This window comes from Grampus griseus, assembly GCF_964374135.1.
Source record: "Grampus griseus genome assembly, chromosome: 4".
NCBI lineage: Eukaryota > Metazoa > Chordata > Mammalia > Artiodactyla > Delphinidae > Grampus > Grampus griseus.
Genome location: NC_138997.1, coordinates 130,071,674 through 130,099,169, shown reverse-complemented (window position 1 = coordinate 130,099,169; position 27,496 = coordinate 130,071,674). Strand labels below are relative to the sequence as shown.

Below are 27,496 nucleotides of genomic sequence, written 5' to 3'. Positions count from 1 at the left end.
CGGCTGGGCCCGTGAGCCATGGACGCTAAGCCTGCATGTCTGGAGCCTGTGCTCCACAATGGGAGAGGCCACAACAGTGAGAGGCCCGTGTACCGCAAAAAAAAAAAAAAAAAAAAAAAAGCCTATGCTTCACTGCAGAATTAGCACTTTAAGAAAATACTGACAGTAATAACACACTATCAAAATGTATACAAATGGCAGCTACGTAATTTGTATGTTTAATAAGTTAACTATATCCATTTTTCAATTTAATCTCCCGATGAACTACCTCCAATATCAATATTAAGGAGGTCTTTAATTTTATCATATAATACCAACACCAAAGCACCCCCTGTACCACGAAGGATATTGGAGAAGGCACCACGAAAAAATGCGCCAATTCCCTCATGTTGGTATATCTTCACAAAGCAGTCTAAAGTTCCTTTATATTGCCGTTCAGCCTCACCACTCTATACAAAGAAAGACAAAGAGTTTGCCATTATCTTAACATCTTTTATCATAAGACAGATTTAATTTAGCAACAGGGATAGATTAAAATTAACACTGTGTTGAGTAAGTATGTTGAGTTAATGGTCATATGTTGAGTATTGTTCCCACTGACTGCAAAATACTCACGCTTTTCAGGCACACTTGAAAAATGGCCACATATTACACTTAACAAATTTTAAAAGATTGGCATCACATACCATGATTTATCCTCTCACCACATTGCAATTAAGAGAGAAATCAAGAACAAAAAAGATAACCAGAAAAATATCACGTTTGGGTATTAAGAAAAACACATCTTAGAAAATATTTAAAACCTAACTAACAACCACAAAACTCCTCAACTAAATTTGTAAGACGCAGCTTGAGTGGTAACTTTAACCACCAGAAATAAAGGAAATAATAAATGCAAGAGAAAGCATAAAAAGTCAAAAGTTAGTTATCTGAAATACTTTGACAAATTTCTAGAAACACTGTTTCAGGAAAAACAAGAAAAGGCGCCCAAATTATTAAAAGTGGCAAAGGTAACATCATTGTAGATGACCCAGAGATTAAGAAAGAGCAAGATGATATTATGAACAACTTTATGACAATTATTGTGAAAACACAGAGGAAATAAATTCCTAAAAAGTATAATTTACCAACAGAATATCAAAAAACTTTAGAATATACTAAATTTGTTAAAGAAATTCAATCAGTTGTTATAAATCTTCTCATAAATTAGAAAACCACGTGTCCAGATGGCTTTATATGTGAGTTCTACTAAAAATTCAATGGAAATTTAATTCCAATCTCACAGAAATTATTCCAAAGAAGAGAAAAAGTGGGGAGACTCCCTAACATATTTTATGAGGCTTGCATAGATAGGCCTGATACCAAAATTAGACTAGGATAACGCAAGAAGGAAAAACATGACAAGCTTATGTCACAGAAACCATGGATACAAAAATCCTGAACAAAACCCAGCAAATCAAACCCAGCAAGGGGTATAAAATACAATACATCATGACCAAGCTGGATTGACCCCAGGCATATAAGAAAAATATGATCATCTCGATATAGAAAAAAACATGACCACCATTCATGATTAAGAATTACTGGAATCCATAGGCTTCCCTGGTGGGGCGCAGTGGTTGAGAGTACGCCTGCTGATGCAGGGGACACGGGTTTGTGCCCCGGTCCGGGAAGATCCCACATGCCGTGGAGCGGCTGGGCCCGTGAGCCATGGCCCCTGAGCCTGCGCGTCCAGAGCCTGTGCTCCACAGCAGGAGAGGCCACAGCAGTGAGAGGCCTGCGTACCACACACACACACACAAAAATTACTGGAATCCAAAACAGAAAGGACCAGTCATAATATAATAAAGGATAACTACGAAAACCCCACAGCGAACATTAAACTTTGTAATCTGTAACATTGAAGGCATTCCTGGTAAGACTAGGACCAAAACAAGGTTGCCAGTTATTACTTCTTTAATGTAACACTGAATCAGAGGTCTCAACCAGTGCAGAAAGGCAAGAAAAGGAATAAAAGGCATAAGAACTGATAAGGAAGGGAAAAAAGCCTGCTATTATTTGCAGATTATATCACTCTGTGTGTAAAAAAAAAAAAAAAACTTCAAAGAGTGTACATATAGATTAGTGTTTGTAATATGGCTTAATAAAGTTGTGGGATATAAAATCAAAATGCAAAAATTAAGGAATACTGTTATGAATTGTGTCCCCACAAAATTCATATATTGAAGAGCTAACCCCAGAACCTCAGACTGTGACTAAATTTGGAGACCGGGTCTTTATAAAAATAATTATGGTTAAATGAGCTCATTAGAGCGGGCCCTAATCCATTATGATAAGCCTTATAAGAAAAGAAACAGAAAAAGGACCATGAGAAGATGTAGAGAGAAGAAGGGCATCTACAAGCCAAGGAGAGAGGCCCTCAGAAGACACCAACCCTGCTGGACACCTTGACTGACTTTTAACCTCCCAAAGTGTTAGAAAATAAATTTCTGTTGTTTAAGCCACCCAGTCTTTGGTACTATGTTATGGCAGTGGTACGGTTTTATACATATAGCAATGCACACATATATATAAAAATCCACACCCACAATTTTTTTTCTGAATTATTTTGACAGTAAGTTACAGGTATCATTGTCCCTTATTTTTAAACATTTCAGTGTGCATTTTCTAAGAATATTTTCTTACATACCCGAAGTACAGTTATCAAAATCAGACAATTTAACATTGATACAGTACCATTTACTTAATCCACAGTCTATTCGCAAATTAATTTTCAAAAGTGTTTCAGTTTAGTAAACTAGAGCTAGACATAGATCAAGAGGAAACACAGATATAAAAGGAACAACTTTAAGGATAGTCCATAGATGAAGCAATAGGTTAGATATGCTTTACCCTTTCAGGTGGCCCACTGGGTTCTTCCAGGACCATTTTGTAGAGGATAATGAGGATAACTACACCTCACAGCATTGTTCTGAGAATTAAATGAGTTAAAATGCTTAGGACAGTTCTGACACATAATAAACACAGCTTTCTGGCCTCATTATTTTCACTTGCCCTCATGAAACCTATCATATGGGTATACTGAAATTCTTCTCAAGCCATACCTCTAGGTATGTTTTTTACCCCTATGCTGAGAATGTATTCTTCACTGTCTGGAGAAAAAGCCTATTTACTGAGATTTAGCTCTCTAAGAGGCCATATCTGATCACTTTAAGCACTTGGGTACCCCTCCCCTATTGCATTCCTGGAACCTATGCACATTTCTACTTAAACCATTAACAGTATGCCTTCAATACTATGCTATGAATTTGGGTGCAGGTTCTGCCTTATTTTATTTGTGTCACCAGAGCTTGGTGAATAGGCACTCAATTATTTGTTGAATGAATGAATGTAACAAGTAACAGCAATGGAGATTGACTTTATCAAAATTTTGGTTTGGGTATTTACATTTAGAACATACATCATTATAAACAAGTCTTCATCCTTGGAGTTAAAATTTATTTACTTTTATTAAAATATACTACAACAAATGATTACATATATCAGTGGCCTATGACTGGGCTTATTCTACTTAATCTAATAATATTCAGTTAAGAGAGACACATGCTCATCTAATCCTTGCCATGCCCCTCCACTCTCCAAACAACAATACATGCTATAGGAGTAAAAGACATTTCTGTTCTGATAGGAGACATGGAAGAAACTTTGCTGGATGATGGCTGCTTTGGGATAGGAAAGAATACAAGACAGAACACATTATGTATTTATTTTAGTAAGTAAAACAAATGGCCTATGCCTTTCAGCCAAAATGTCTCTAAAATTTTAATAAATTACATGTGAATATCAAATACTGGAAAACTCAATTAAGCTTACAAATAATATAAAATACCTGCATCATCATACGTCTTCTAACTGTGTCAAAGGGATAGGAGAGTATTCCAGAGCATGTAGTCACAACTTGAGCAATGAAAAAGGAGACAAGAAAAGGAGTTTCCTTTGGTTTTGGTAATAAGCCCTAGAAAAGAAAAATTATCAAGTAACCATCGAAATTTCCAAAATATCTTAAATCATTAAGTCAAAGGATAATTCTTATAAGTATATGAAAGAGGGCTCAGTTATACTTAAAATGCAGTAAAAAAAAAACAGTTGGATTTAATGTGGTAAGATTAAAATAATAGCGGGAGATCAATAAGAAATGAGAATCCCACACATGGCTATATTTTAAAAGCGTATTTGAAAAAGAATAGCATATCTGCTATTACAGGAGAAATGTTATTAATAGCACTGAAAACTAGAGATGGCAGCCAGTGACCAAAAAAGTTCCTTCCTGGTTCTTCCTCATAGAGTTGGAAAAGATGAAAGAATGCCTGTTATTATTAACAGATGATGTTTGATAAGCAGCTTTAAAGCTCTAAGCTAGTGAAGAAACATTCCTAAATTTTACAACTACTACAGGTGATAAGAGGAAAGCAGAGGGCGATTAAACATAAATTTTTCTGTGATTAAATAAACATATATAAGATCCTGTAATTTCAATTAATCTATTTCTCTGTCTAAAAAAATACACTACAAACTAAAAGTATTATGTCCAGACCACAATAAAAATAACATTCAACTACTGATACATTTATACTAATGAGGGAGGGCCGAGATAATATATAAAACTATTATAAAATTTCCCTCAAGTTTTAATCTTATTTAGTAAATAATACTGGGATTAATTTCATTGCTTCTTTTTAGAAGCATTATGATGTAGTGATTAAGAGCATGGGACCTGTGCTTGCCACATAAATAAATGACTTAGCCATTCCTAGGTTATTTATCTTTAAAATGGGATATATTAAAAGCTATCCTAGAACACTGTGAGGATATAAAGTCCTTAATAAGGTTCTCAAAACTACGCAATAGCTCAAAAAATGGTAGCCATTATTACAATCTTTCTCTTTCCTACCTTATGAAGCGCTATTTACATCTGAACTGACAAGGCAAATTGCAGAACAACCTGGAAAATACAATACAAAATCTAACAGTACCCAATAGATCACTGAGCTATAGTAGCATTTATCATATTTAACTAATTAATTATGCCTTGCCTGCTTTCCATTGATGATAGTAAACTGATAATATGCATGTAAAAAAGTGATAATAAGGGCTTCCCTGGTGGCGCAGTTGTTGAGAGTCTGCCTGCCGATGAGAGGGATGCGGGTTCGTGCCGCGGAGCGGCTGGGCCCGTGAGCCATGGCTGCTGAGCCTGCGCGTCCGGAGCCTGTGCTCCGCAACGGGAGAGGCCACAACAGTGAGAGGCCTGCGTACCGCAAAAAAAAAACGGATAATAAAATGAATGTAAAATCAGAAAAACTCTGTTAGAAGATGCCTTCCTATACACCAAAGATCTAATTATGATATAACCTAATCAGCATGTTTTCTATTTGAGTCTTTCGGTGCAAACAGCACAAAAACCTAACGTTTATATTTATGCTTTATATCCAAAGTCAGATCCATAATACAGTTGTAATTTAATTAGGTTATGGCAAAGTCATGATTAAACAGAATGCTATAATATCTCTTATGTCATCATTTATTTTGATTTCTATAATTAAAAGTAAACATACCTGCTGAACATATTACTAATTAGAATAAAAAGAAACAAACAATTTATTTAATATATACTAGTTAAAGTACCAAATTACCTTAACTGTGTCGTAAGTTCCAAAATAAGAGGCTCGGTACACAATGATGCCCTGAACTGAAACACCAAACCCTCGGTATAAACCAACAATTCCATCTGATTTTGCTATTTTCATAATACAGTCACCTAAACCCTTGAATTGTCTCTCTTCAGGACCTAAAATAAAGCCATTTAAAATTTATTAGCAACATTATATCAGATAAACACTTTAATCGAAGTAAATTAAACATTTTACAGATTTAAATTATCTGGAACTAACATTTAGAAATCTTTATAACCAAAAAAAAGGCACAAGTCAAAACCTTTCCATTCATTTAAAGATAATTAAGATGTCAAGTAGTATCTTAAGATATTTTAACTGAAAATATTAATCTCTTATAAAAGCAATCTAATTCAAGTAATCTGACTGGCTTAAAACATTTCAATAAAATTATGAGAAGTTACTAGTCAGCATTCAGAAAATACTTGGGCATGCAACACTCTACAACTTGCCTCAGCTGAAGAGCAAAAGGACGGATGAAGCAAAAAGACAAAGCTAAAAACTAGTAACTTTAAGGATCACTGGCATTTTAGATGAGGTGTCATATTTTTCTAGTGTTTGCTGGTTTTGTTTTTATTTTCCCTTGACCTAGAACTCCTTGATATTTTACAAATATTATATATAGAATACAATCTTTCAAAATAAACTAAGTTCTCCCAATTTTGAGAGGAAACAAAACTACAGAATTGAAATTAAACCAAGGCACGTGTGTTATTTTCAGTTTCTTAACAATAACAAAAAAATTTGGAATGCCAGTTAAACATCATAGATGAAACTCCTATTCCCATCTTTGTTCAAACTGCCACCCCTTCTGAGGCATTTTCTCTAATCACTTATCTAAATTGATGTCACTCTCTTCTCCTAGATTTTTTTCATGGCACTTTTTTGCTGACAGTATATTTTAGCTATTTATTCTTTTTTTTTTATTACTCGTGATCTCCACTAGACTGTAAGGTACATGAACCAGGAGCTCCATGTTTAATATGGTGTGTGTGTACGTGTGTGTCTATTACACATACACAACCTGTATATCAAGCAGGGCCTGGTTCACCTCACGCACTCAATAATACTCATTGAAAGAATCTCTGCTCCCTTAAGAAATTCTATTAAAATAATAATAAAGAAAAAACAAGTTTAAAGCCAAATAAGCAAAAAAGAGTACATGACAAGAATAAAATCCACAAATTTTAGCAAGATGGAAAGGAGGTGGAGGATGGTAACTCACTAAGTGGAGCAGAGAAAGTTGAAACCTAATTTCTTGCAAAGGGAGATATTGTTGAGAAGCGAGCCATTTGATTCCAATAACCACAGAAAGACTTAAAATTAGAGGAATTAGGTACTATTGTGGTGAGAACAAATTAGCATCCGGATGCTCAAAATCCACAACCTCACCCTGAGTAGCCAAGTGACTTACTCCTCTGTCATGCTCAGAACTGAACACAAGGCTCCAACTTGTGTTGCAGTCACATGGGGCCAACTGAGTGACCTCCACAATTACTGAAAATGACTCACACAAAGATACATCATTGTGAATGTCAGATCATCAGAGATATAAGGTAATTAAAAAGAAAAAAAGCCACATAAAAAGGATCAACAGTAAGAGAATGATTTCTTAAGAGCAGTATTAGAAACTAGAATCCAGATTAATGCTTTCAAAATTGTGAAAGAAAATAATTTTAAATCCAGAATTTTACATATGGCAAAATATTAAAAGGATGAAACATAGACATTTTCAGATATGCAAGATCTCAATTTATCTCCTATCCACCCTTCTCAGAAAGATATCAAAGAACATATCTACCAAAACAAGGGTGTAACAAAAACACAGAAAGATGTGATAAATAAGTAAGGACAGAGGAAAAGGGAATCTCTAGGATGAGAGTTATACACCTAATGTAGAGAGAAGCCACAGTCAAGACAGGAAAGTAAGTGCATGAAGGGATCTAGGGATCTCTCTAAACAAACAAACAAACAAACAAACTGGAAATAAGTTATAAGCAGTCTCTGTGCTTACTCTTCTTGTTACTACAGTATTGGCCTTCCCCTTCCCTCTTTTAAGAGAAAAGAAAAAAGTAGTACTCTTTAGGCTCTATAACTTTATCATTTGGTTGAGAATAAAATTTTTAGATGGAATACAACACTGTTGTTATAAGCATAACTGAAATAGATAATACAGTGTTCAAAAACACAAAGAAGAAAGAGTATTTCTAAAAATCCCATACCTTTTCCAATATCAACACCTAATCGGGTTCGGGCAAAATCTAGTGGATATACTACACATAAGGATGTTGCCCCAGCGGCTCCACCAGAAGCCAGGTTTGCCAAAAACCACCTCCAGAACTGAAACATATTAATTAAAACATGGTTATTAAACTATAGAATCTGATTTTTAAATACCTTTGTTTTTATAAGGTTAAAAAGCCAGATTTACAAACTGCTTTTATAAAGTGAACACCTATAATAACGCATATATTATCATGCAAAATACTTCCCTTCATGTCCATGCAGCCTTTATTTCTTACCAGGTGGTCTGGGAGATACAGCTTAGATGCTGACATACTAAAATTCCAAGATATTTTAATGTCCTCCAGCAAAAGTAGCCCAAGTTAGCAAAAGAGGCCACATAAGATATTCTGCTCTTTAGACTGTATAAAGTTTTTCGTTAATAATATATTTTAGTTGTGACTAAAATGTTAGGCATCTGTGGAGGCTTTAGTGGTTCCCCTTCTTGGCGGCAGTGGAGAGGGACAGTAATACATCATAATGCCACAATTTCACTTTGTATTTTAGTAGAAATAAATGTAAGTAGCTCAAAAATATAATTGTGTTCAAATGCCAACATGTAAATTGGCAGAAATCAATTATAATGTGGTTGAGTGGCATGTAAGACCTTATTGATCTACTAGTTCACGTGGGCTGTTGAAGTTCTTTTTTTTTTTTTTTTTTTTTTTTTTTTTTGCAGTACGCGGGCCTCTCACTGTGTGACCTCTCCCGTTGCGGAGCACAGGCTCCGGACGCACAGGCTCAGCGGCCATGGCTCACGGGCCCAGCCGCTCCGCGGCATGTGGGATCTTCCCAGACCGAGGCACGAACCCGTGACCCGTGATCGGCAGGCGGACTCTCAACCACTGCGCCACCAGGGAAGCCCATGAAGTTCTTCTTGATAAACCTTTGAAATGTGCCCTGTTTAAGTCCAATAAACTGCTTTTCAACATCTAGAGCTCACTGGAGAAGAAAGGAATATTTGAATTGGAACTGTCATAGAAAATCTAGGGTACAAGGCCACAGTAACCATTCTAGCTAGTCAAGCTCAGTTTCTTGCTTCTCTAGCTCTTATTTCTAACAATTTTAAGTCTCAGATGCTTTGGGACTCTCAATTTTCTCTTGGCCTGGAATGCCCTTATTTTAATATTTTCTTCCTATCTTTTTAAAACAAAAAGTTATCAAGTTATGCTCTAACTCAAATTCTATTTCTTCCACAAATTCTCTGATCCCCAACCCACCCCAAACTGTATGTAATCATACCCTCTCCCCATAAATACTTCATCTCTCAGAGAATTAAAGGTGAATCATGTGATCAATATGTAAAATGTGTCAACATGTTCCAGATTCTCATTTTTTTAAAATAGTATTTACAATAACTTTCTACTTTCAATTTATAATTATTTGTGTACCTGTCTTGTCTTCTACGGACCATAAATTTCTTCAGGCCAGAATTTTTATTTTTACTTGTTGAGATATATTTACACACCATACAGCTCACCCATGTCAAGAATTCAGTTCAATGGACTGTTGGCATATTCACAGAGCCGTGCAACCATTACCAGTTGCAGAACATTTTCTTCACCCCGAAAGGAACCCTGTACCCACCAGCAGTCACTTCCCATCTTCCCAATTCCCCTGAGCCCTACATAACCATTAAGCTACTTTCTGTCTCTACAGATTTGCCTATTCTGGACATTTCCTATACAAGAAATAACACAATATGCAGTCTTTTGTGACTGCCTTCTTTCATATAACATGTTTACAAGGTTCATCCGTGTTGTAGCATGTGTTAGCACTTCATTCCGTTTCACTGGCAAATAATATTTCACAACCACATTTTATTTATCCATTCATCAGTTCATGGACATTTAGGTTGTCTACATTTTTATGAGGCCTAGATTCTTAATTCATTTGCTTATTTCAGAAAGCAAGTCATGGGGCCTTGCCCAGAGTAAGAGTAATGCATTCAATAAATATTTGTTTAATGAAGAGTACTCAGACTCCCATCATGCCTTTTAAGTGAAACTCATAAGTTCTACTGTATAGGTAGCCACGGTTCCTAATCACACAGAGATTAGACCAGAAGGTTGAATCTCACCCCAGGGTAGCTAACCCATAGTCTAGAATAACCTGATAGAAAAAGTAGAACTGGGCCATAGTTTAAGTCGTAGGAATTTGACTCCAGAAGTTCTATGCCGGTTATCAGTAGGACAGAAATGGAAAAGATATTAAATAATTTTTTTTTAGGTTTCAGTCTACTTTGAGACGGTTGAAACCTATAGATACTCTTCCAATAAAAATCACATATATATAAACATATACTTTTAGTGTAAGTTATTCCTCAAGCATGCATGGATCTCTGGTAAAGAACCTCTCACCATCTGAAAGGTTAGAAGGAATCACTATGATCATAACACTGAACTTAAAAGAAACAAAGAAAATATAGGTAAGTAAAAAAGGGCAATAATGAGAAAACACAGAGCAAACACACACAAAAAGCAGATCATTAGAGACAGAGATAGACTAAGTGACCTGGGAGACAAAGATAAAGAATACAGTTTGATCCCTAGAGCTATCTTTGGTTCAAATTCCAATGCCAGTGTATCATTGCAAGAAATACCCATTTTTCTTGAAGTAATTTAAGTCTCTGTTTCTTACAAGCAAATAAGCCAAACCAAATATGATATGCAGCACAAAGATTTATAAAGTACATCTTGAATTCTATTTAACCTTTTTCTTTCCTTCCTAGATAAAAGAAAACAGATCCATGACTTTCTGGGTGAATGATTATATAATTTATTATTCAAATGAGAACCCCTCTGATAGTGAAAGTGGGGCCTATGAAAAAGCAGGCAGGCACAACATGTATAAACAGTATGGCCAAACTACTAATGGAAGGAAGGAAGGGAGGAAGGGGGAGGGTGGAAGGGAGGAAGGAGAGGGAGATAAGAAATAAGAATCTATGCTGAATGATAATCCTGCAAGTGTTTGTGTAACAAGTCTGTCCCTCCACAATTAAGCTTGAAAATAAAACAGACCCAGGAGAGGTTGTATATCAGCATAAATGAGTTTTTAATTATAAGTTAGTAATTTCAGATATTACTATACTATAAAAGGAGAGGGCATGAAAAAGAATCAGGCAAGGAGAGGAGAACAAAAGAGTCTAGGGGGTTTGGAGGTAAATAATCCTGTTTATTTGCCACTGCTGACAAATAGATGATAAACAGACTTGATGCCTCCAAGAACAAATACCCTGAGACCAAAGTTCTTTCTAACAGTTTGTCTGGGCATGGAAGAGTGCTGGAAGTTCTAGTCTTCTCTACTGAGGGTTGTGCTGGTAGCTGCTAAGGAGTGGCAGAGGCATATTTTATGCCCAGTTCAGCTAATACTCATCTAGTCTAGTCACCTCAGCTGCGAGAGGAATAGAGTGCAGTAGAAAGAACTAAATTTGGGAATTAGAAAGACATGAACACATGACTAGGGTAAGTGCTTTAAGCTCTGTCTTGCTTTCCTTATCTGTCCATTTGGGATAAAAATAAGGATGAGGTAAAAATTCAGTGAAACAGTATATAGTAGGCACACATCTCCCTACCATGGTTATTTTTTTTAAACTTTTTACTTTGAGATAATTGCAGATTCACATGCATCCTAATACATATGGAGTTTATGAACTTTTCAACCAATTTCCCCCAATGGTAATATCTAGCATAACTATAGCAGAGGAAATTAACACTGATAAAAATCTACCTTATTCATATTTCACCAGTTACACACACTTATTTGTGTGTATATTTAGTTCTATGCCATTTTATCACGTGCGCAGATTCATGTAACCACCAATCACCATGGTGAACAGTTCCATGATAAAGACCCCTCATTGCTACCCTTTTATGGCCACCTCCCTCTCTCCTAGCAACCACTATTATAATTTCCATCTCTATAATCTTCTCACCTTAATAATGCTATATACATGAAATCAGAAAGCAAATATAATTTTTGAGATTGGCTTCTTTTCACTTAGCATTCAAAGTTGCTGTAGGTATCAAAAGTCTGTTCTTTTTTAAAACTGGTAAAATATACATAAAATTTACTGTTTTAACCATGTTTCAGTATATAATTCAGCAGCACTAAGTACAATACTGTATAAGCATCATTACTATCTATTTCCAGAACTTTTCATCATGCTAAATATAAACTGTGTACCTATTAAATAATCTCCCTCCCCCCCAGCTCCTGGTAACCTCTATTCTACTTTCTGTCTCTATGAATTTGCCTTTTCTAGGTCCCTAAGGGGATTATACAGTATTTGTTTTATCAAAGGGTTGTTCCTCTGTATTGCTGAGTATTTGTTTTATCAAAGGGTTGTTCCTCTTTATTGCTGAGTAATCTTCCATGGTGTGATGTACCATAGTTTGTTTAAGCATTCACCTGTTGAAGGAAATCTGGGTTATTCCCAAATTTTTGTCTATAATGAAACAATCTTCTATGAACATTGTATACATTGCTTTTTTTGTGAACAGAAGTTTTTATTCTCTGGGATAAATGCCCTAGAGTTGGACTGTATGATAAGCATATGTTCAGTTTGTAAGAAGCTGTCATACTCTTTTCTAGAGTGGCAATATCATTTTACATTCCCACCAGCAATGTAAGAATGATTCAGCTCCTCTGCGTCCGTGCCAACATCTGGTGTTGTCACCATTTTAGCCATTCTGGTAAGTGTGCAGAGATACCTCACTGTGGTAGATCAACCACTTTTAAATCACATACACTGTACTTGTTTTTTCTACCTTCTCTGCTTCTTTTAAGACCAGGTAAGAAACCAAAAATATTGACTTTTCTTTTTCAGTTCTTTTTTTTTCTTCCCCACTTTTCTTGGTAGGGGGATGGGAGCAGAGATAGGATACAATTTTGATGTCCAAGGGGAGAAATAAAATGGTCATTAGTATCCAGATTTAGTAAATAATATATATTTAAACATTACACTATTACTTGTGACTGAATACCTTTACATTCTAAATAAGATAGCATGCTCTTTATAGGTATACTAAAAATGTTTTTACCTCAGGCTCTACTAATTTGAAATTTATTACAGAATTTTAGCACAGATCAAAGTTAACTTCAAAAATTTTAGAGCTATGTTATTTACACTGTTAGAGATAGATGTTAGTAACATAAATTTTCTGGTTAATTCTGGAGTTAATTGCTCCATTTGGCTTAGTCTTATAGGAATTATCTTTTGGGGGAGATGGGGTGGAAAATGTTCAATAAAGAGTTAACTCAGCTGGCCTGTGTTGCCCAAACCCTATACACACTGAAAAGATCTTCAGGACCACCCTTGCTCAAACTCAAAGGTTCCTTTGAGATAACCGTCTGAGCCCTTGGAATATCCTACCTAATTAGAGTGTCTTTATATACCTGAAGCTTTGGGTAACACCAGATAGTTTATACTAACCTTGATTTATGGTGAACACCCCTTTGTATGCTTTGGGCTAAACTATATCAGTTTGACCTCTTGAGTGGGTGGGGGCAGCGGCTGGAGACTGAGTAGCTAAGGTCAGTCACATTACACATGCCTATGAAACTGACTCCCCAAAAAGCCTGGCCACCATGGCTCAAATGAGCAACCCTATTTGGCAGCACATTATATGTGCTGTCATACATTATTGCTGGGAGAATAAGTGCTGTCCAGGTGACTCTACAAGGAGAGGACAGCTAGAAGCTTGCACCTAGTTTCTCCTGGATTTTGTCCTATGTGCCTTTTCCCTTTGTTGATTTTAATCTATATCCTTTTGTTGTAATAAACCATTAGTATAACAGCTTTTCTGAGTTCTATGAGGCCTAGTGAATCGCTGAACATGAAGATGGTCTTGAGGACCCTCTGACATAGGTTCTTAGTCAAGAGAAGTTCCAACTATTAGAGTTGTTACCTAAAGATGACAAACATTTTTCTGAGTGCCTACCATAAAAGCACAGCACTGGGACTTCCCTGGTGGTGCAGTGGTTAAGAATCTGCCTGCCAATGCAGGGGACACAGATTCGAGCCCTGGTCCGGGAAGATCCCACATGCCATGGAGCAACTAAGCCTGTGCACCACAACTACTAAGCCTGCGCTCTAGAGCCCGTGTGCCACAACTACTGAAGCCCACGCACCTAGAGCCCATGCTCTGCAACGAGAAGCCATCGCAATGAGAAGCCTGCGCACCACAATGAAGAGTAGCCCCCACTCACCGCAACTAGAGAAAGCCCACATGCAGCAACAAAGACCTAACACATCCAAAAATAAATAAATAATATTTTTTAAAAAATACCAATTACTTAAAAAAAAAAGCACAGCACTACAGTAAGCACTTTATGTGTCTTTACATGTTTAGTCTCATCTAAACCTTACTCATCTAAACCTCATGAGGTAGGTATTCTTATGTCCAATTTTCAGATGAGGAAACTAAAGATCAGAGAGGCGATATTCAAAAATTCACACAGCTAAATAAGTTGAGTGCCAGGACCTAAATCCAGATCTTCTGAATCTAAGCGTAAAGAATTTTCTTTGTTACCTTTATACCTCCAACTGCATAATAGCGCAAAGCACTCAATAAAGGAAATAAAGGGTCTAAAAGGAAATTAATGGAAATAGCAACAAAGAAATGTTCCATAAATAGTTGCTTTTAAAGAATCTGCTAGGACAGCTTGGTTGGTTGGCTGGGGGAAGAGAAAAAGACAAAGGATGAAGGGGTAGAGAGACTTTATAAGGGCGGGTGAGGGGAAGATCTTTACAGTAATGTAGGTGGTCTAGTGTATACGGAGGTAACAAAACAAATGGAGACCAGGACAAATGACACATAGTTCATACAAGTAGGAAATTTTGAAAATGAGATTTTATAACCAAGGGAGTGATTACCCTGAAAAGTAAAAGCACCTTTGTGATTAAAAAAAAGAGAATTCTCTAACTTTTTTGAAATTAATTTTTATTGGAATATAGTTGCTTTACAAGAGAATTCTCTAAGTTAAATTTATCATTTTCCTGTATTTGACTTGATCTTCCTACACACTTTAATCTCAGCCAAATAGAGCCTCAGTCATAAAGAAGAAACAATTTGCTTCTTTAGGAAATAAATTACTTCAGAATTAGGAAATACACATTTGTTGACTGCTTTTTTTGCTTATCAAAACCAGATTAAATGCTGAATTTTTCTAGTGCAGAATAGGGATTATAAAATGTAAATTATATTAAAATTAATATTTATTCAGAGAAATATTGTGTTGAGACAAAACATCTCTTAGTTATTAAAACTGTGTTAAGAGGTTTAGAGAAACTGGTAAAAGTTAGTACAATTCTATGTTTTCCATATGTCATTTCTATAACTTAATACATATTATAGTATGCTAACAGTTACTATGTTTTTTCTCAGGTATTATTAATCTTTTTTTTTAAGGTATTTATTTATTTATTATTTTTATTTATTTATTTTGGTGTGCTGGGTCTTCGTTGCGGTGCATGGGCTCTCTGTTGCGGCATGCGGGCTTCTCTAGTTGTGGTGCATGGGCTCTAGAGCACATGAGCTCAGTAGATGCAGCTCGTGGGCTTCTCTAGTTTTGGTGCACGGGCTCCAGAGTGCGTGGGCTCAGCAGCTGCAGTGCGTGGTCTCTTTAGTTGTGGTGCGTGGGCTCCAGAGCAGGTAGGCTCAGTAGTTGTGGCGTACAGGCTTCTCTCTAGTTGTGTTGCACGGGCTCAGTTGCCCTGCAGCATGTGGGATCTTAGTTCTCCAACCAGGGATTGAACCCATGTCTCCCATATTGGAAGGCAGATTCTTAACCACTGCCACCACCAGGGAAGTCCCTAACAGTTACTATGTTTTAACTATTATTTTTTTCCACCATTTGAGCACCTCCTCTCCAAATAAAACCCCACAGGTAATGAATGGATAAAGAAGATGTGGTACATATATACAGTGGAATACTATTCAGTCATAAAAAAGAATGAAATAATGCCATTTGCAGAAAGATGGACTAGAGATCATCATTCTAAGTGAAGTAACTCAGAAAGAGAAAGACAAATACCATATGATATCACTTATATGTGGAATCTAAAATATGACAGAAATGGACCTATCTATGAAACAGAAACAGACTCACAAACATAGAGAACAGACTTGTGGTTGCCAAGGGGGATGGGGGTGGGGGAGGAAGGAGGGAGAGGCTGGGGTTAGCAGATGTAAGCTGTTTTATAGAAAACAGATAAACAACAAGGTCCTACTGTATAGCACAGGGAACCACATTCAATATCCTGGAATAACCATAATGGAAAAGTATATAAAAAAAGAATATATATATATACATATATGTATAACTGAATTGCTTTGTCATACAGCAGAAATTAACCAACACTGTATTGATAAATCAACTATACTTCAACTGAAAAAAACTCTCAAGTAAGACAAATCCAACTACTTCTTAAAAAATTTTAGAGATATTAAAATATAATTACCTGTTTTTCCTAAAAATAAAACTACCATATGACCCAGCAATTCTACTCCTGGGTGTATATCCAAAAAAATACAAAAACACTAACTCGAAAAGATACATGCACCCCAATGTTCAAAGCAGCATTATTTACAATTGCCAAGGTATGGAAGCAATCTAAGTGTCCATCAACAGATGAATGGATAAACAAGATGTGGTATACATAAACAATGGAATACTATTGTGCTATAAAAAAGAATGAAATTTTGCCATTTGCAGTAACATGGATGGACTTTGAGGGCATTATGCTAAGTGAAATAAGTCAGAGAAAGACAATACTGTATGATATCACTTATATGTGGAATCTATAAAATACAACAAACTAATGAATAAAACAAAAGAGAAGCAACTCACAGATACAGAGAACAAACTAGTGGTTACCAGTGGGGAGAGGGAAGGGGGAGGGGCAGACAGGGATGGCAGAAAAAAGGGGTTACTATGAGACAATATGAAATCATGTGTGTAAAACTTTTGAAAATTGCAAAGTATTATATAATTTAAAGAATCTTTCATTCAATTAAAAAATAACAAAATAAAATAAACAATAATTACCTGTTTTTCTTTATTAACTCCAGACATGAACAGTTGTTTGTATTTGTCTTTGAAAGCAAAGTTTAGAGCTTGTGTTGGAAAATACCGGATAACATTTGCCAAATTGCCACGCCAATAACTGAAGAAACCTACAAAAGAAAATATAATAAATATAAACTTATATTGTATTATTGTTAAATAATTTGCATAGTTTTAACAAACTTAGCTGTTCAAACTATCTAAAACATCTTTTCTCATGAGAAAAAAAATAAAGTTTATATGTGTCTCCAACTGAAGAAAAAAGGCAGTGTTAACTCCACATACCCCATTTCAATTTTGTTAATTTCCAATAGGAAGCCTTGAATGCCTAAAAACCTATGGAAAGCATTACCAGTTGAATATAGGGCTCTTTAGTAGTAGAAAAACAGAGCTTACTAGTATTTGTCAGAGAAGCTAGTAATCCTTAGCCTCATTTCCAAATCATAAAATACAATTCCTATGGTGACAAGGCTATTGGAACAAAACTGTTTTGTATCTACACTCCTGAGAATGAGAAAGGGATAAAAGAGTCTTATCTTTATATTTTAAAACCTAGCCAAAAAAGAATCAATTTACAATTCAAGGCAGTCTCCAGAGGCTAGATGGAGAGATAGCAGGAAACTTTCAAGGTCAATAATCTTCCCACTTCAAATCTCCATGGAATGACCAAACTTTATAATTCAGTCACTGTGTTACCCTGATAATTCAAAATTCAAAACTGCCTTTATAATCCATAGCTGCCCTGGAATACAACAGGCTAGCCCTTCAGGACCCACAGCTGTTTTTACAGATGGTTTGACTCTGCTACTCTGAATAGGATACCTCTAGTCCCAGCTGGGAGAATAGGATACCCAGAATCAGTCTTCTAAAGATAAAAATACAAATGAAGATAATCTCAGTTGACTAGGCCCGGTGCTCAGAAACTGAAAGTTAGATTAGATAAACACACAAAGGGAAAGATATTTATTTGTTAAATAACTATACTTTGTGGGAAAAAACACTGAATATTGGTGATCCCAAGCTAAATATAAAGCAGTTGCACAAAGGCAATTAAGTATATTAATAGCAAGAAATCTTCTCAGTCCTCACAGCTGATTCAGTTACAAGGCATTCAGTTGTAGGCATAAATGACTAGGGCATTTAACACATAATGGTAATAGCTACAACTTCTTGAGCAATTAATATGTGCCAGGCACTGGCAAACGCTTTATATATTTCATTTCATCACCACACTATGCTTATGACATACGTTCTCCTATAATACCCATTTTATACATGCATAAATTGAAACTTTTATAAGTTTGGAAACTATAACCAGGATTTTGAATCAAGGCTTCTGTCTGTCTCCAAAGCCCTACTTCAGCTTTGGGTTTCTGGAGAAACAAATCTTAGAGAACTCCTAAAATTATTAAAGTATGGTAAATAAAGCTCTATTTTTTAAAAAATGGAAAATGATTACTGTAAAAATTTTTGAGGCAATATTAACAAAACAATAATACTAATTTCTAGGAACTGCTTTTTATTCATTTAATTCTCATAATCACCCATGATGTAGGTACTATTAGTCTCTCCATTTTAAATATGGAGAACTGAGTTAAAAAAACTTCTACGGCAGAGAGAAGTTAGTTAAGTAACTTGCCCAGTGTCACTTAGTCAGAAAACTGTAGACTTGGATTCAAACTCAAGCAATCTGGCTCAATAATTCAGTCCCTTAACTATAATACTTTTCCATAAATAATTTAATCATACAAATATTGTCTGTACTAAGAAAGGTTAACAATTTTTCTTTAATGGAAGCAAAATAAAAATCTTAAAACATGAGAAATATAAGCAAATTATAAAGGGATATTTCTTGCTAGTTATGGCCACATTGAATTACTGAGGGAAGTTGGTGAATCTAACTTTTGGAGGTATTTTTAGAGATTTTTAAGTTCTTCATAGTTAATAAAAAACATTTAATAACATAGTTAAGCATTTTTATTTTGTGAGGTCAGATCTGTGGAAGAGAAATGTTGAAAGTACAATGTGACGGTGTAAATGATACTGAAGAATAAGGTTTGATTTTCTAGACCATGTTTTATAGTAACACAACAACAGACTACTTGCAGAGGATCTTAAAAGGATAAAGAAGAACATACTGGCTGAAGAACTACAATCTGATCAAATGGGATTTAAGTTGAAATCATCATTTGTTTAAAAAAAAACAAAGTAATAAACTGAGTTTAAAAAAGTGTCATGGGGCTTCCCTGGCGGAGCAGTGGTTGAGAGTCCGCCTGCCGATGCAGGGGACACGGGTTTCTGCCCCGGTCCGGGAGGATCCCACATGCCACGGAGCGGCTAGGCCCGTGAGCCATGGCCGCTGAGCCTGCGCGTCCGGAGCCTGTGCTCCGCAACGGGAGAGGCCACAACAGTGAGAGGCCCGCGTACCGCAAAAAAAAAAAAAAAAAAAAAAAGTCATGTATCAAAAATGTATTAGAATTCCCATTTTATACATGGCTCTTATTTATTAATAGTCATTCTGGAAATGGTTGATTCTGCTAGATGGTATTGAGATATTATAGGTTTCAGATTATGAGTTATTAGTTATAATTATGATTATAGTACTGAATTAATATTTATTTCACAAAAAGTATCATATAAATATAAGAATAGGATAAAGGTTTGTAACTTTGGCTAATGTACTGAATATAAATGGAAGATTCTGATGACAAAGACATCTGCAAATTAACGAGACCATGACAGAGTGACAGATTTATGACTAAAGGGGTTTGCTAGCATTGACAGAAGAACATATTCCTTTTAGCAAGATTGTATTTGCATGAAAAAACCTAGAGGATTCATCAAAACAACTGTCAATGTCTCAATGAAAAATCTAGAAATAAAAAAATCCTTAGAAGTATAACAGTGGCAGCTCTTAAAGAGTTATATATGAAAAAGTATCTCACACACATAAAATACTTTTGCATGTATTTCTCAGGATTCATGGATTCCCTGGAGCTACAGATATCCGGTTAAAAACCCCTGCTTTAAACTCTTTTTCCACAGATCATACTTAAAAAACTTATTCCCTTCTTTGCATCTCACTGCTGTACCATGCTTTTAGGAGCTCCAATGTCTTAGTAGGAGTGCAAAGAGGAGGAACCTCAAAGTGGAACTCTGAATGCATCTTCTATAGAAATATTATTTCTGGGGACCAGGTTTCAAGGTTTTATCCACATGTACTCTAAGTACACTGTGTACTATGTAGGTTCTTTAGATAGATTACAAAAATCTACTCTACATGTAATGCAAATTTATCCCAAATACATTCATTTACAAATGAACATAAGGAATACATGTTTCTAAATTTAGGAATGTATTCAAAATGATAAAAGAGTTAAAATTTATTGAGCACTAACTATGCAATAGATACGTGGCTGAGTATTTTACAGGCATTATCTTGTTTAACCGTCGCAACTACCATATGAGGTAGGTAATATTTTTACACCTTGTATAGAACTGAGAAAATTGAGGTTGAGAGGGGTTAAATAAAAATTGTTCAAGGGGCTTCCCTGGTGGCGCAGTGGTTGAGAGTCCGCCTGCCGATGCAGGGGACACGGGTTCGTGCCCCGGTCCGGGAAGATCCCACATGCCGCGGAGCAGCTGTGCCCGTGAGCTATGGCCGCTGAGCCTGCGCGTCCGGAGCCTGTGCTCCGCAAAGGGAGAGGCCACAACAGTGAGAGGCCCACGTAACGGAAAAAAAAAAAAAAAAAAAAAAAAAAATTTGTTCAAGGTTACAAGGTAAGGGAAAGGTTGGGACTTAACTCCAGAATTTTCTAGATCTGACTCCAGACCTAGAGCTATTAAATCTCTATTGCCTCTAGGTAAAAATCCATTTTGGATAAAAACAGTAGTACTTTGTGGTCAGAATAAAACAAGGGAAAAGCAAGTGTGATGCAAATGTAGCAGTATTTGACTCTCTAGTTACACAGAACAAAAGGACAGTTTCCTAATATATAATCACAAAACTGATAGAGACAAACATAGGGGTTGTGGTATATTTCTCTGCTAATAGCAGAACATCTAAGTTTTTTTTTTTTTACTTAATTGCTAAGTAAAAATAATCTCTTCAAAATTTAAGGGTGAGAAAAACCTACTCTGAACTTAATTCTGAGAAAATAATTAAGAATACAGAACTGATGGGAAAATGGGAAAAAGTTACTGGGCCATTTACTTGTCCACTTACTAGCCAAGAATGGAAATGCTAGGCATGTTTGGGTATACAGTTGACCCTTGAACAACGTAAGGGTTAGGGTGCTGATTATCCTTGCAGTCAAAAATCCAAGTAATAACTTGTAGTCAGCCCTCCCTATATGTGGTTCTTCCATAACCACGGTTCTGCAACCATGGATTCAACCAACCAGGGATCAAGTACTGTAGTATTTGCTACTGGAGAAAAAAAAAATCCATGTGTAAGTGGACCCACACAGTTCAAATCCGTGTTGTTCAAGGGTCAACTGTATATTCTAGACTAGCAGGCTCCAACATGCTTTGACAGTCTGCCTATCAGTTAAAAAAATGTAATCATGACTCTCAAATATGTACATACTTAAAAAAGTAAATAATATACCTTTGCTACTATACTCCCCTGTTATGTACATTTGTAAAACTATTCCAAAAGAGAAATGAAAGAATGAGTTAAAGATTCTTCATATACACAGCACTGTAAATCAACTATACTCCAATAAAAATTTAAAAAAAAAGATTCTTCATTTAAACATCTTTTATTTGGTACCAAGTGCATAGGAACAAAGTTCTTGGTCTTATGGAGCTTACATTTTGAGAAAGACAGACAATGAACAAATAAATATGTTCAAGAAAAAAATAGTATATGTAGTTGGAGAATGAGGAAGGGCTATTTAGATAGGATGGTCGGGAAAAACTTTTAGATATTAGGGCACAACTGAGCATTTGTTTTAATAGTTAAAAAATAGTATTTTCAGATATCTTGCTAATCATGATGTTTTCATACTATCATCTGCTATTATCTCAAGGCACCCTTAGGATGAGGTCCATTCTTAAAAATAGTGTATGTGAATCTATATTTCAAATAGTATTCTTGACAATTTCAAATATTCAAATAGTCTTCTTATCTCTATAAATCCATTTATCTGAGCCAACATAAACTATAATATGTTCATTATACAATAATTGAGTAAGGGTACCTGTTATCCCCTTTACCCTGTGTAACTCCTACTCTTTTTTTCAGGATACCTTAGCATCCTGTGATATATAACTGACATTTGGCCAACCATAGGTGCCAATGCCAATTCATTTACTAAATATCAGTAAAGTTTATGTTCCCATTTTATTTAGATAACACATATACCTAACATTTTCTTTCCATACCCCAAAATATCATCTTCAAGATATAAAAACCTCCCTGCTTTAGCCTTCAGGAAAATATGTTTGGAAAAGTTCAGATTAAAGACAGCTGATGAATTCATTGCCAGGAATACCTAAAAGAGAAAAGAGTTCTGGTAGGCTCTTAAACATGAGATTTAGAGATAACATCTTTAAAAGCCTATGTTACAATATATTAAATAAAACAATTATAATAATTAAAATATATTTACCGATGCATAGCTTGCTCAGTGAAAAAAATCACAGCACAGACACCAAAATGTTAACTGTGGTGTTAGCAGTGCTTTTAAAAAACTTTTTGTTTCTCTATATTTTTCAATTTTCTATAGTAAACATGCATTATTTGTGTAATACAGGTTTAAAAAGTACTAAATAAAAGTACACATACAAAGTTGGAAGGTCATAATACCAACTAAAGAATAGAATAAATTTTTAAAAAAGCATTAGTCAGGATAAATCCAGAAGCTTTCATAAGCCAAGGAAAGCTTATAAGAAGTATCAAAGACACCCAAGGAGGTGTTTAAAGCTATGTTCAGAGGAAGAATGAAGAGCTCTCTCCTTGAGGTGTAAAGAAAGAGATAAGGTAAGAAGATAGTGAGAGAGCATCTAGTTGTGCCTTCTGAATTCATTGTCTCTTATGCTTATTCCATATCGCCTAAAGAAAGGAAAAGTTATCAGTAAAACTTGAGCAAACAGGAAAAACAAGAGAAACTTCAGAACACTGAGAATGTAATGTATCTTGACTTTCACAAAAGAGACAGAAGGTAAATTCCAGAAAATAACAGCCTCAGAATATGATTGCCTAGTAAAGTTCCATAATGATTTAGCACAGTGATTCTCAGCGCTACCAGGTTCAAGTCTTCTATACATAATAAATATTTTACAATGTTTCCTTTACTATCTAGAAGTAGAATTCAAAGACAATGACCTCTTCACTAGTTCAAAAAAAATCAATATAATGCCCTTTCTGCTATATACAAAGAGAAAATAAGAGTTTATAATAAAATATATATATTACTTAGTAAATTGGTGAGGCGTGATCACATCATAGACATAACAGTCCAATGCTTCCCTCTATTTATAATGAATCAGTTGTGCTTAAGACACACGTTGACATTTGGAAAAAAGGGCTTAACAAATATATCTATACAATCATCATGAATTCAATAGTTAAAAATGCAGATGATATAAGTAGTGACTAAATATCACACACAGAATTGCTAACATGAGTTTTCACAATGATGAACAACTCTCAGTAAAATTCTGAATAAAACAAAATATAATCTTTCCTCTACTTACAAGATAGCTGCATTACTAGATCACTGTGTGATTCTGCCCCAGACAGTTTGTGTTTATAGGTAAATAGGAGTTCGTTTCTAGGCTTAGATAATCATAAACAGGTTTTACTGCTACATGAATGTCCAGTGGGAGATCTGAGTCATGAGGTTGCAGGGCAAGTCTTTGTTGTGTAGGACTGGCCATGTACAGCAGCAGCAGGATGTTTAGCAGCCCTGGATTTTGCCTTTCATATCATTGCAATTAAGGATTACTCCCTTCTATCTTTGTGTTAAACAAAAAATTCCTCACAAGTTTCCAAAAATGCCCCTAGATGGCAATATTATCCCTGTTTTGAATTACTAATCTTTTAGCATAGCATATACCATGGTGTACTCATAACATGGCCTTGTATACACTAGAAAACATTTTCTTAAAATTCTGCTTAAAGGAAGCTGGAACCAGAATGCTATTCATAATAGTCTCAATTTACAAGAGCCATACGGAATAAATTTAGGTTTAAATACTACAAAAAACATTTAAAATATCAAACGATTTAGCACTGGTCAGCACAATCTATCCAGAATATTTAACTTTACCTGACTGTATATTTAAAGCAGATTAGCAAATAATAAAGAGGCTCCTACTTCTCCGAAGAGGAATGGGAAGCTTGCTCTGATAAAATGGGAGTGAGAAGATGTGAACCACTCACTTACCATTAAAGATCTAAACTCAGCTCCCAGATGGGCACTTTAAATCCACAGTTTAGATGATGCCTTAACAGTCTACCCTCAACCTGAAATACTCTGCTTGTGCGATCCTAGCTCCTTGACCAGGGACTGAACCCGTGCCCCCTGCAGTGGAAGTGAGGAGTCTTAACCAATGGACCACCAGGGAGTTCCCAGGAATCCTTTTTTATGGGAAGAAGAGTAACCTGCCCTAGACTTAGGAGTGAAAGAAAGGACTGCACTGGAGTTGAAGCCACTACACTTCTTGTTCAGAATACACAATAAATAGACCTCTTTCCTTTTTAGAGTTCATATAGAGGTTTCAACTGAATCCAACTATATCAGAAAATTTCTGATCAATTTATCCTCTTATCCACTTAGCTAACTTAAGGAGCCATTCAGTAAGAAGAGGGCATTGAATGATTAATAAAGCATTTTCATTATCTAGTCCTTGAAATCATTTCAATATTAATGGAAAAAAACTCCACAAAGAACCAAAATATCAAAACTTTAAGTAAAAACAGAGCCTGACGCAAAAAAATTAATACTGATCCCGCCCTTACTTAAAATTTTTATATCTTGCTCATCATGGGTTTTTCGCATTAATTTCGATTTTTAAAAATACTGCATTAAAATATTATTTGTTTCTACCACTGAGGTTTTTGGCGTCCCCCTAAAATTTGGGCATACGTGAGTGCCTCCTTGGTCTCAGCCCTGGTCTTTAGTAGTTCTTGAGAATAAACAGAACCTCTTTTCACTGAATACGTACTAGATACTGAGAGGCCCCAATGCTTCCATATTTGGAATACTTCTCTTAATATTTCAACAAATATTTAAGCAACTTAAAGCACCTATTAACATACAGCCAAGGGCCTGATGGCATCTACCCCAATACGGGGAGGTCAACCATTTTCCTCCTGAGCCAGACACAGGTGCATGGAGGTGCAGAGCCTCCTGCGAAGGAGAAATTTAGAGAAAGAGAAGGTGGTGGTCTCCCCTGTCCCAGGACTGGTCACGTGTAGGCCTTCTTGGCCCTGGGAAACCAGAGCCTCTTAGACCGGTTAAGAAATTGAATTATCGAAGTCAAAGAAAACAAACTCATCACCGACACACACGGCCGTGGCGACCGCAAGCGTCCCCGCCCGGGCCACCCACCCGCTTTTCTGGAAAGCTGAACCGGCGCGGGGAGAGGCTGGCGCGGCGGCCTCGCGTACACACCCTGTTCACGGGGAATCCGCACCAGGCAGTCCACGAGGCCTTTGTACTGGGCCTCGGGGCTGATCTGCTTGGACGACGCCTGCACCTGCAGCAGCAGCTTTACCCGCTCGACGGGCGCCACCGTCGTCTTGGACATGGCCGCCGCCACCCCGCCCGCCAGCAGGTCCTTCCCAAAGGACGCGGCGTCAAAGAGCTGCTTCTCCGCTTTCTTCTCCAGCTTCTTCTTCGGAGGTACACTCTGCATGGTGGGACGATGGACGTAAAATCGGGCAGCAGAAGCTCAAAACGAGAGCGGGGGAGACGGACGAAGGGAAGCCAAAAACCGCTTCAGCGTCGTCCCGGCTGGAAAACGGCGCTCAGCACGCCGGGAAACCAGCGCGCCGGGGGTGCGGAGCTGCACAGGCGTCTCCAACCGCCTTCCGCCACCCGGCGCCGGCCACGTGACTACCGACACGTGGCTACTCCGCGTGGTGCAAGTCTCTTAAAGTGTCTTGGCAAGTGTTGGTGCGGGGCTGTCCTTGCGGCAGGCAGGGCTAGGAGGCCAGTGGGTTCTGACCCAGGAAGGTGCGGGAACGGTCGCGGGAAAACCAGTTCTGTATAAGGAAATTTAGTAGCCCAAACCAGGACAGAGCAATAAACCAACTGTGTGGGATTAACCGAGTTTAGTTTTAGTTCCCAGGGTAACCCTTAGGCCAGGTACTGGGACGCTGCCTGTTAAGAACCCTGCGGCAGAGCAGGGGGTGAGCAGCGGGCTATCCAGCGAAGCTTCATCTGCCGCTCCCCATCGCTGGAAGTACCGCCTGAACCATCGCTGGCCTTACTGCCTGAACCATCCCCAGCTTCCCTGTCCTCGGAAAAATTGTCTTGCATGAAACTGGGCCTTGGTGCCAAAAAGGTTGAGGACCACTGCCTTACACCTTCTGTTAGAAATTGCTTTAATTTCTGCTCGTCTAATTTAGCAGGGGTCATTTGCCTAGTCACTGTCTGGTTTTACTGACTGCACCCCATAACACAAGATGTTCCTCTTTCTCCTGTATTTTATTTAAATTGGTAATTCTGTATAGAGCAGTGGTGCTCAAGCCAGACTGCACACTCAAAGGTGGGGAGTGGGGGAGTGTTTAGTCTAACTGATGATTGGCTTAGGTCCTGTTAAATCAGGATATCTAGAAGTGAACCCTGGTGTCTGTATTTGAATTTGAATTCCCCAGGTAATTCTTTTTTTTTTTTAGATTTTTTTTTTTTAAGCCTTGTATTTTATTTTCTTCCTTTTTTAGGAATAGTTAAATTTTGGCTGCATTGGGTCTTCGTTGCTGCCCATGGGCTTCCTATTGTTGCGGAGCATGGGCTCTAGGCACCTGGGCTTCAGTAGTTGTGGCACTCGGGCTCAGTAGTTATGGCTCATGGGCTCTCGAGCACAGGCTCAGTAGTTGTGGTACACAGGCTTAGTTGCTCCACGGCACGTGGGATCTTCCCAGACCAAGGCTCGAACCTGTGTCGGCTGCATTGGCAGGCGGATTCTTAACCATTGCGCCACCAGGGAAGTCCTCCCCAGGTAATTCTAATGTGCAGGGCTGAGAATCAATGACCTGTTAGAGAACAGTGGTCCACAAACTTTGATTTTAGGATAGCTTTTCACTCTTAACATTGAAGACCACAAAGAAGCTTCTGTTTTGGTGATACGTGTTGACATTAACCATTTCAGAAATTGAAACAGAAAAGTTTAAAAATCAACTCATTTAAAGTAACAATAGTAAACCCCTACATAAGAAACATTTTAAAATAAAAAATAAC

The 27,496-nt window shown here is 36.9% G+C and overlaps 1 protein-coding gene across 1 annotated transcript; it reads right to left on the bottom strand.

Moving 5' to 3' along the window:
- Nucleotides 1-248: 248 nt before the first annotated feature.
- SLC25A31 (solute carrier family 25 member 31) lies at nt 249-25,949 on the bottom strand (the record flags this gene model as incomplete). Its single annotated transcript, XM_082653870.1, has 6 exons — nt 249-449; nt 3,890-4,015; nt 5,691-5,845; nt 7,952-8,069; nt 17,064-17,191; nt 25,706-25,949. 6 exons carry the CDS (start codon nt 25,947-25,949, stop codon nt 249-251), a joined length of 972 nt encoding a protein of 323 aa, XP_082509996.1.
- Between the last annotated feature and the right edge of the window lie 1,547 nt (nt 25,950-27,496).